An 11,479-nucleotide genomic window follows, 5' to 3' on the forward strand; every position below is an offset into this window, starting at 1 on the left:
TGGAAATCATATTTTTAAAAAAATGTTTTACTATTATGGTTGATATTCTGGGATATGAGACGGGGGTTGGCTCTGTGTTGTGAAACATGTATTGGTGTGTTCTTGCCTCTCTCCCAGTTTTCCGCAGGACTGCTCCAGCGAAGTCATACAAATCTGGATGGGAATAAATTGAAGGCAAAAATCTTAGTTTTTCTGCCATTTCCCAAGTTCTATGCTGGACTCTTTATGCAGTAGAGAAAAGAAAGGTCTGCAATTAAAAACAAAATGCCACTGCAGTGTATTTTCTCCCTTCTACCCATATAATTCTGGCAGAGGCCTGAGTAAAATTTCTCTTATGTGCTGGTGACCCAAAGGCTTAGAACTATGACTGAGTGGAGACAGAAGGGTATCAACATGACCTTTGGTAATGTCTGTTCATCCAAATTAACTGACAGTACACGGCAGAATGACTAGCCCTCTGAACTATCATACAAAGAACATTCATCTTGGTGATCTTGATGTGGAAGTGCCAGTGTTGGACTGAGGTGGAAAAAGACAGAAGTCACACAACACCAAGTTATAATACAACAAGTTCATTTGAAATCACAAGCTTTCATAGCACTGCTCCTTTCGTCAGGTAAAGGTGAGGAAGCAAATGTGAATTGAACTAATGTCATACTTTAAATGGAAGAGAGAAATTTGGGGAAAAAAATAAATTCACTCCTTTATAAGTGATCTTAAATAAAATTCACCACACTGGACTGATACATTCTTATTTACATTGCATGAACTGAGATGTATTTTACTTTGACACCATGACTTAGTTTTCTTGTATTTTACAGCATTGACAAAATCTCCAAGATCACATCGCCTGTGTTGATCATACATGGCACTGAGGATGAAGTGATCGATTTCTCCCATGGCTTGGCGTTGTATGAACGCTGCATGAAGGCAGTGGAGCCACTGTGGGTGGAGGGGGCTGGTCACAATGACATTGAACTGTACAGCCAGTACCTGGAACGGCTCCGAAAGTTTATCTCCTACGAACTGGTAAATGTGCAACGGAATTGAATGGAACCAAGAACAAACATTTTGGAAAGTCTATTTTTTCAGGAGAACTTTGGATAGCATCGGAAATACAAACACAACCATGATTTTTTTTAAAATTCACATTGGGTGCTAGTGCGGGTAAAACATAGAAGACAGATGCGATGCAGCAGTTAGCCTGGAGAGTATTGCTAATTACTTACAACTGTAGTAAATTGTCAGTTTTCGATTTGTGAGGTTAAAACCAGAATAAAGTTGAACTTGTCCCTTTAGGAGATGGGTCTTCTGATGTGATGCCCTTTTGTGGTCTTGGCTAAAAGAAAAACAGTACTATGGCAATTTTTAATCAATTTCATTTCTTCAAATTAAGTTAAGTCATCCTGGAATATAAATTGAAAGATGATCTCATTTAAAAATGCACAGGAAAGCTCCCAAAAAGACCAATGTAATCACAACACAGGGCTCCACTCTTAAAGAGACAAGACTCCATACTGTTTTTCTCATCCCTTTTTAATACTGAGGATATTGATGTGTAATATTAATATCAGTTTGTGATGTATCATAGCTCTTCCCATACTCCTATGAGCTGCCACCTCTTGGTACCATTTAAATGTACACTGAAGAGTAAGGGAGGATTTGGAGATATTATATCCTGTCAGCAAGCTCCAGATGTTAAATTGAGCTGTGACTTATTGATAGTGAGAGTTAAAAATGGTTCAGTCGAGCAGGATAGAATTGAATCTTTCTTGGAAAAGAATGCCTGAGACAATAATCGATGAGAACATGATTGAAAAGGACCCAACTTGGAAAAGATGTTTTATGTAAGGGGGGAAAAAAGCTGAAATTCGTTTCAGATGTGGTTTAGTTTAAGGCTGTGAATACAAAGTGAATTTAGTAGCCAGTTCAGTGTACCAATATCTTAAATTTGGTCTTTGCACGTTACTTCTGCCATTCCTGCAGCCATTAGGTCAGGATTTTTCAGTGTTCATTTGGGGTGCATTTACAAGCATTTGGAGTATCAGAATCTGACTAATTTATAATGCAGTGGTGCCTTTCACACCACAGATCTGGTGCATTGAGATTGTTAAGGGCACTGAATTATTCCTCAGTTGTATCGCAACAAACTGGCATTTTCATTGAAGTTTAAGTGTAGCTGCTTGTGGCCTGTATTTTGGTACTGTAAGCTGTCCAAAGCAATCAAGATTAAATGGATTCTGAGATCTATCTCTAAGAAACTTCCCCTGATGGTTCAGTGTGGTTAGGTGTACTGCACAGTGTGAAACTGAGCCTTATAGACCAGGAGGATCCTAGGTCTGAGTTTCTGCTGAGTTAGCTGATCTCAGCTGAAATGAGGTAGGAGCTAGAAATCTTGTTGTTCTTGGATGAGACAAGATGAAATAAAATCAGCGAGGGCTTCCACTCCTGATTGCTATCCAGTGATTGCTGCTACTTATTGTGTAGATGTTGTTGGTGTTGGGTGAGAACAGGATCAGGCTTGACCATGCTTTCCAACTTGCCCCTTCCCTGCCCCTTTCAACGAAGTCAGCACTTGCATTCTAGGCCTACAAATGATAAATATTCTAATGGATGAGGTGAGGGCAGCTAGCACATGTGGAACTGATCCTGTATGAGGTGCATGCTTTCAGGAGAGGAAAGGAGAAAACTGGAGAGGCAAAAACAAAAATCCATCTCATTTACTGTCGCCCATTGAGATTGATTGTCAATGTTATTCTTCAGCATCACCAGAATGGTAAACATGGCCATAATCTAATCAACATAGTGATGATCAGTAAGGGTGTGCAGTAAGTCACAGTTTCAAATCCACACTACCACTTTTCCCAGTGTGCTAAATGAGCTTTCTTTTTTGTTATTTTTGTGATCTACAAACACCAGAAACACGAGCAACGGAATAAAGCTGATATTCCACTAATTCTGTAAGTATCAGCAATTAGGATTGAATGCTCATAAATGTCTGACACTTAAGTTAGAGGAGAGAGGTTGAGTACCCAGAATTATACTGAGCCTAACATCACTATACAATCCAGGAAATGAACTAGATTTGATTCCCTGTCTCTGCACTCATGGCTTTTACGATGCCATTGGTCTAGCAAAGGGGCAAATCAGTCTTCTCGTCATTAGCCCAATGACTTGCTTAAATGTATAGATATTGAGTGAGGATGGGATCACACTAGGTTGTGATGCTCCTCAGTGTTGAATAGCCTGATAATGTTCCCAATCTAGGTTCACAAATGAAGAATAATCCATTGATTAAAATAACCAATTCGTACTGGTGATATAGAATGCATGCTTGGCACCAGGAAAGGAGGGAACAATTGAATAATTGGGTGGGCAATTTCATTAAATTTAAGTGTATACTGTCTAGAATTTGTGATATTAGTAAACAAGCACGTAATGCATGAACAGGGTATTCTCCAGTCTGTTTTAATTAATTGGTTTGTTTTAAACAAGTTAACATCTATGTTAAACATTACGTTTTTGCATACTAATATCACAAACTACTTTCTATGCTAAACTAAGGGTCATTGATTAATTTCTTGGTTCTGGGCTGTAATGCTCTGTGTACCCTGTGGGTGTTCATATTTTTAAAGGCTCCATAATATGTGCATGATGATATAAATGTGGATGTGCCCAGTATCAGATGATAGAAATCATTTAAATAGAACATTTGTTCTAATGTAAAGATGCATTTTTTAATTATTAATTTTTATTGCACATCTCTAAATCTTCACATTAAGTTGGTAGTTAACAGGTGATGGAGAAACGAAGGGCTAAGGATCCCAATGTCTCACTCCCTGTTGAGAACTAGGGCTGTGTATCTCAAAATTGGGACAATCACAGATTGAGACTATGCAGCTTTGCTGTATGTGTTCCCAGGAGTGCTGTAATTCTGACGTTTCACCCCTAAAATAACACCTTTTTAATGGTGAACGGATAACAGACTTGTAAAAGTAAAATGGTGTAATCATCAAGAGTGGTAAAATGGGAGCCAAGCACAAGAGATTGAATGTAAATGTTAGCCAGCTGTGTTAAAATACTTTTGGTCACTACATGTCCTTTTCCCTTTAAGGCCGCTGTAAGCAGCCTTGCCGCTGGATTGTTCTCTATTTTGAAACAATTATTGTTTGCAACAATGACAAAAAACTTTATTGCAACATTATATTAAACGTATTTAACTGAAAATTTAAAACATTTTGACAAAGTTTTTATATCATTTTATTATGGGATCACTGATATTGTGAAGCGTACTTAGAGCAAACTGAAGACTTGTCGTATGGGTGAAATGGCTTTTGTTATTGGCTGCTAATTTCAGTCGCTTACCATATTGTCTAGCTATGTTTATTATTTATGAAGGGCACCCTTCAGCCAATGATATATCGGATGGCATTGTAAGGGATTGGGGTTATTCAGGCATTTCTCAAAGAACCATCACACTCCTGCTTTTGGCAAATGGGAATGTGTTCTTGCCAAGTGCATCTGCATACCTAATTGCTGCACTCACTACTTGAAAAACACTCTTTAAGGTGGTGTCCTCATGCTGTATTATGCTACTGGACAGATGACTAAAGGGTGTAATAATTAGAAATGTTCCTTGCATTTTCTAACATCGAGGTAGCTGACACAGTATAATTTTTTTTTTTTGTGTGGTCCTTCCACAGTTGTCAAGGTTATATGAACAATTTGCAATGACAGAATTCCCTGAGGGATTCTAAAGGAAGTCCAGTTACATTTGAATGTGTGTTAATCTAGCTGGATTAGGAACCTAATAAGCAATACAAAAAAAAGACAGAAACCTACAAGAGCAACAAGGAACTATAGCTGAGGCTCTGTACATCTTAACTGGAGAACCCCCGGTGGACATGTCAATGCTTTCGGTCAGAAGGATGTGGCAGTGCACTCACATTGTTTCTGCTGAACCGCGCTGGTTATTACGCTCATGAGTATCTCCTGTTTCCTGCTGTCTATCTCAGTGAAACCCAGCGCGGACCCAAGTTGAAGCCCAGTGTGGACTCATCTGCTCCGTCTGCTTTTTTTCTCTCTTTCTCTGCTTTTTAGAAGGACTGTAATGCTAAACTTTTAAGTTGATTTCTTTGTTTCTCTAACTTGTACCTAAGATTTTGTACTGAGGCACCTTTGTACCTAAGATGGCGCTGTAAATAGTACATTGTACTACTTTTCACTGTACTCGTGTATCCCTGTACTTGAGTACATGTGACAATAAAATCTAATTCTCAATCCTCTCTGGCCTTTTGAGTTAAGGACCAACTAGTAATTATTCTCCTGGGAGGTGGGAATCTGGCTTTAAGTTAACATGAGCGGCAAAGGAATTTTCTTCCTCGTCATTCTGAATCAGGCAGAGTAGGACCACTACAGGATACTGCCTGAGAATAACCAATGCTTGGCTCATGTATGGAGCCTAGAGGGTAGACTTGTCACTGTAGGCTGAGATTCATCCTTTTGAATTTAGAGTCAGAGTCATACAGCACGGAAACAGATCCTTTGGCCCAACTCGTACAAGCTGACCAACTTTCCTAAACTAAACCAGTCCCATTTAACCTGCATTTGGCCCATATCCCTCTATATCCTCCTTATTCATGTATCTGTCCAAATGTCTTTTAAATGCTGTAACTGTACCTACATCGACCACTTTCTCTGGCAGTTCATTCCACATAAAAAAAAAACCGCCCTCTGAAAAAGTTGTCCCTCAAGTCCTTTTTAAATCTCTCTCCTCTCAGCTTAAAAATATGCTCTATAGTTTTGAACTCCCCCACCCTAGGAAAAAGACCTTTGCTATTCACCTTATCTATGCCCCTCAGTTTTATAAACCTCTGTAAGATCATCTCTCAGGCTCCTACGCTCTAGGGAGAAAGTCCCAGCCTCTCCTTATAATTCAAATCCTCCAGTAAATCCTGCACCTTCTCCAATTTAATGACATCCTTCCTACAGCAAGGTGACTAAACTGTACAAATTATTACAAAAACTTAGTAACTTGCAAGCTCCATTAATATCTTGGCTGATCCTAGTTTGAACATAGCATGAAACATACCAGTTTCCTCTCTTGGTAAGTTGTTGGGTTAAATGCTGGCAGTACCATTGCTTGTGTTCAGAATTCCTGAGATTTACCTCTATTAAGCTGTCCCTGAGCTTTTTGAATTTTGTAGATGTGCTTGAATGGGGAGAAATGTCAAACAAATAGGAATTCTTTAGCTTGGCTTGGAGATTCCAAAATATGGTGCTTAAGGTTACTCTTGGGAATGCTACAGCATTGCTGATGCTAAGGTCCACATCTGAGTTTTCCCACCCTCAACTCGGGTGTTTCATCAAGGATGTGAGAAGAGGAAAAACCAAACTTTTGGCTCTTTCACTTGCTTTGTGGATGTTGGGTTAGACCAGCCCTCCTGGTTTAATTCTTTTGCAAGAAAGAGAAAGAAACGGATCCTGAACATCAGGTCAGTCAACAACTGAAACCAGAGACAAGAGAAACGACTCTTCTGGCAAGGGGCACCGGTGAATGGGGAATGAGGTGCAAACTGCTTCCTCATTGAGGACAATTGTAAGCAAGTCACGTCAGGAAAATAAATGAGATTAACGTTGCAGACATGAACACAAACATTCAAGAATTAAGGAAATAAGTTTTTTGGGTCGAAAATAAATCTGAAGATTATTATAAACCTGAGATTAATGAGACAACAACTGGGAACTTTTGGACATTTTAATGCGCTAAACACTCATCTTTTGAGGGAAGGTTTTATAATATTCTGTCATCTTGTCATCTGTTATTTGTTGCAGCATACAACTGTTATAACAAATCTCAAATTAGTTCTGCATAGAGAAAGACCAGGCCTTACCTAAGGATACCTAAATTACTTACCTAAGGATATTTTCTCTTGACATAATGACAATTATAAAATGGTAAAACTGAAGCCTTTATTGTTGTAGAACGTGGTTGAATAATATGTTGTGAAAATGCCACAAATTCAGGTCAGGCTACTGCTTTAATTACCAAGGTTGGTAGTCTTTAGGGATTTTCCTACTGCTGACTTATTATTCATACTTTTAGTATTTTTAACAGCCCACATTTTCTGTTTATCCTGTACATGCTCATTATGAGCTTTTTTCAGTAATTTCTAACTTATGACACACAAAGAGGGAGAGCTTGCATGGATGTAGTTAATTAAGGCTCTAAAGAGACCCACAGTAAACAACTGAAGCAAGTGTTTTGGATGCATGTCACTGAAATAAAATAGCATAAATTAATCCTTTTAAGTACTGAATGTCTTGCAACTTGCTATTTGCTAACTGCCAAAATGATTTTTCTTCAAGCTAATGAGTTACTTTTCAAGTGTGTTGTCAAATACAGCAGCCAATCTGCACTCAATAGGGCCACACAAGCTAAAATTTTGAATAATCAAGTAATCTAAGATCATAAGGAATAGGAGCAGGTCATTTGAATAGAATGCTAAAAGAACTTCCTATGCTTTGAATCATTTGGCAAACATTTAGTTCCACCTGAAACACCATGTCATGATCCATAATGAAACAACCGACTCTGAAGTTTTTATAAGGTTACCTTAACACAGCCACTTCCCCACTCCTGTAATTGGGGAGGGACCCAACTCTGTCTATTTTGCCTAATATTTACATGGTAGGCAATTTTCACTAGTACCAGACTGTCAGCTATCTTGTACCTCCTAATTTACAAAATTACTGTATGAAGTTTTTAAAAACAATATTGTATAATTCTAAACGAGTGTCAAGTAATCTTAGAATTGACTCTTCCTTTATTTACGTATCATCAATGTTTAGTTTTCTACAACTAAATCATGTGTTATGGGCCTTTTATCCTCTTTTCCTGTCCTCATGTTTACAAGGCTCTATGATACTTTTCCATTAACTCCCATATAGTTCCTGAAGCAATGCCTACATTAACTTATGTTTAGCACTGGAGCAGTTTGATTTGGCAGACGGTGAAACTCTCTAGTGCAACCAAAACAGGCATACAAATTCTTATTTTCATTATTGCCAACACATTGCCAGTTTCGATATAATATTTCAACTGCTATATTAGTGATAAAAACGCTGCGTTGATGTACAAGTGCCTCACATGACCACAATGTCCTAAAGCATTTCAAATCCTCAAACATCTTGAGAGCCCACTAATCAGTACGTGAAGAAGCACTAGCCAGTCTGTGCACAGCAGGATGCTGAAAACTGCAGTAAGGCCAATGATCATTTAATGATGGTTTGGGGATAAATATGGAACAGGGCACTACTCCTCCATTGCATGTATTACTGTGGATTTTTTAAAAAATCTCAACACTTCTTCATTTGTAGTTTAACTCCTCAGCATTCCTTCATTACTTAAGTGTCAGCCTAGATTGTGTTCAAGCTTAGAACTTGGAGTCACTATTTAAAAATGAGAGATCACCAATTCAAGACAGTTGAGAATTATTTTTGAGGTGCTAAGAATCTGTGGAACTCTCATCCTCAAATTAGCAAGTATATCGTTTCTTAAGGTTATCAAAACTTAAGATGTTACTCCATTTGTGGTTGCATTAAGGTCCTGAAAAGCTGAAGCAAGACATCCTCACTCGTGCACTCAAATGCACTTGTATACTTGTTTTCAGTGACTGATGTACAAGGGAACCCTGGTCTGTTCGTAGACCAGCATTTTGTAATCCATCATTTACCCATAATACCGTAATTCATTGCTATTCTGTTTTCCCATCAAAATAGATTACTTCACACTGAAACACGATACTGTATCTGCCCACTCACTCAATTAGTCCAAATTGCCTTGAAATCTCTCTTATTTTTCATCACCACTCTCAATTCTTGTAGTTCTGCCATTAGCAAACTTGGGAATTTTATGTCCGATTCCCTCCTCCAAATTGTCTGTGTATATAGAGATGTAGAGCTGGATGAACACAGCAGGCCAAGCAGCATCAGAGGAGCAGGAAGGCTGACATTTTGGGCCTAGACCCTCCTTCAGAATTTTCTGAAGGGTCTAGGCCCGAAACGTCAGCCTTCTTGCTCCTCTGATGCTGCTTGGCCTGCAGTGTTCATCCAGCTCTACACCTTGTTATCTCAGATTCTCCAGCATCTGCAGTTCCTACTATCTGTCTGTATATATAAGCTGGGCCCAAGCAGTGATATCTCTGGTACCCTGTTAATTAGCTCCTTCCATTCTGAAAAAGACCCATTTATTCATGTTTCTTGTCAGCAAACCAGTTCTCAATCCAGTATGTTACCCCCAATCACATATTTTAGTCTTGCACACTAAACTCTTACGTGAGACTTTGTTCAAAAGCTTTCTGAAAATCTAAAGACAACAGTCTACCTTTTTCAAAAATGATTTCCGTTTTGGTGAATACATATTGACTTTGTCTAATTCCGTTGATATTTTTCAATTGGCCTATTATTGCATCCTTTGTAATAGATTCTAGGTTTTTACGTACTGATAGGCTAGCCAGTCTGTAATTTCCTGTTCTTTCCTTTTTTTTTATAAACAGTGAGTTTGCACTTAACAGCCTTCAATCTGCTTGGACTACTGCAGAATTTTAGGAGATGACAAACTATGCATTCACAATTTCTTTTATTTTCACCAGAACAGCTGGGAGTGTCTTGCTTTAATATTTTGTATAAAAGGACATAGCTATGACCATATTCCTCTTCTGTACTGAAGTTTCAACTTGAATGCTTAACTCGTGTAGTTGGGCAGGATCTCAGTCCTCTGTCTCAGTGAGCCAAAATCACGTTCTATTAATAACAAAAATTTTATATTAAGTACAAGTCATATCTTGACTTTCAAGTTTTTTAGACTGTCAGTCTGTTTATACTTCTGAAAAATGTTGACCTCTCCTAAAGCCACAGTGATCTACAGTTTTTTGGACCCTTACTTTACGATAATCAACCAATTAGTTACTGTTCATGTGTGACCCTGACTGAGCATGTCGACTGATCTTGATTATTTGGGGTTGCATCCCAGCTAAACGTAATCATGTTTTCATCCAGCAGCAGTAGACATGCACTTCCAAGAGGGAAGCATATCACAGTACTCCTTAATGATTTTCCTTCCCTCTCTAAACTGGAGTATTGAGGTTAATTGGAGCAATCCTGCTGTTACTCCTAGCTAAGACTGACCGTGGATTGCACATATGGTCTTATTGGTCTATGTGGTTCAGCTTATAGGAACAGATTAAAAGTAAATTACAAGTCAGGATTCTTTTGAAATTAATTTCCTACTCATTGTAATATACAGAAATGTGTGTATCAATTATGACAAGCAGCCAATCTGAGCAGGGCTATCTTTCATGTGATTTATGTGTTGATAAGTGTGAGGTTATCCATTTTGGTAGGAATAACAGGAAAATGGACTATGTTTTAAATGGTAAAAAATTGCAGCACGCTGTTGTGCAGAGGGACTAGGGTGTCCTTGTGCATGAATCGCTAAAAGTAGGATTGCAGGTGCAGCAGGTAATTAAAAAGGAAAATGGAATTTTGTCTGCCATTGCTAGAGGGATGGAGTTTAAAAACAGGGAGGCTATGCTGCAGCTGTATAGGGTCCTGGTGAGGCCACACCTGGAGTACTGTGTGCAGTTTTGGTCTCCTTACTTGAGAAGAGATATACTAGCACTGGAGGGGGTGCAGAGGAGACTCACTCGGTTGATTCCAGAGTTGAGAGGGTTGGATTATGAGGAAAGACTGAGTAGACTGGGATTATACTCATTGGAATTCAGAAGAATGAGGGGAGATCTTATAGAAACATATAAGATTACAAAGGGAATAGATAAAGTGGAGGCAGGGAGGTTGTTTCCGCTAGCAGGTGAAACTAGGACTAGAGGGCATCGCCTCGAAATAAAGGGAAGCAGATGTAGGACTGAGGTCAGGAGGAACTTCTTCACCCAAAGGGTTGTGAATCTGTGGAATTCCCTGCCCAGTGAAGCGGTTGAAACTACCTCGCTGAATGTTTTTAAGGCAAGGCTAGATAAATTTTTGAACAGTAAAGGAATTAAGGATTATGGTGAGTGGGCGGGTAAGTGGAACTGAGTCTCAAAAAGATCAGCCATGATCTTATTAAATGGCAGGGCAGGCTCGAGGGGCCAGATGGCCTACTCCTGCTCCTAGTTCTTATGTTCTTATTTGTTTTTCCTTTTGAAAGATGAAATTGAGTGTTTCTCAGGTCTTTTAAAAAGAGGTTGTAACCTTTTACAGTTATCTAATAAAGAAATTTAATTTAAAGACCGCATCACAGCTTTGATTAAAAGTTTCGTTCCTGGTGGCTCAGTGGTTAGCACTGCTGCCTCAGCGCCAGGGATCCAGGTTTAATTCCACCCTGGGGTGACTGTGCAAACTGCACAGATATTCTCCCCATGTTTGTGTGAGTTTCCTCTGGGTGCTCTGGTTTCCTCCCACAGCCCAAAGATGTGCAGGT

At 38.9% G+C, this 11,479-nt stretch overlaps 1 protein-coding gene across 2 annotated transcripts in view; it reads left to right on the top strand.

Moving 5' to 3' along the window:
• LOC109935169 (alpha/beta hydrolase domain-containing protein 17B-like) overlaps positions 1 to 4,234 on the top strand; it is a 68,449-nt gene extending 64,215 nt beyond the window's left edge. For both annotated transcript variants that reach the window (XM_048614325.1, XM_020533840.2), the window contains one exon: positions 822 to 4,234. In XM_048614325.1, the coding sequence (XP_048470282.1) occupies positions 822 to 1,050 (229 nt within the window). In that variant the 3' untranslated portion in view covers positions 1,051 to 4,234. The remainder of the gene's footprint in view (positions 1 to 821) is intronic.
• The last annotated feature ends 7,245 nt before the right edge of the window (positions 4,235 to 11,479 follow it).

The sequence above is a fragment of the Rhincodon typus genome, chromosome 29 (assembly GCF_021869965.1).
Source record: "Rhincodon typus isolate 14 chromosome 29, sRhiTyp1.1, whole genome shotgun sequence".
NCBI lineage: Eukaryota > Metazoa > Chordata > Chondrichthyes > Orectolobiformes > Rhincodontidae > Rhincodon > Rhincodon typus.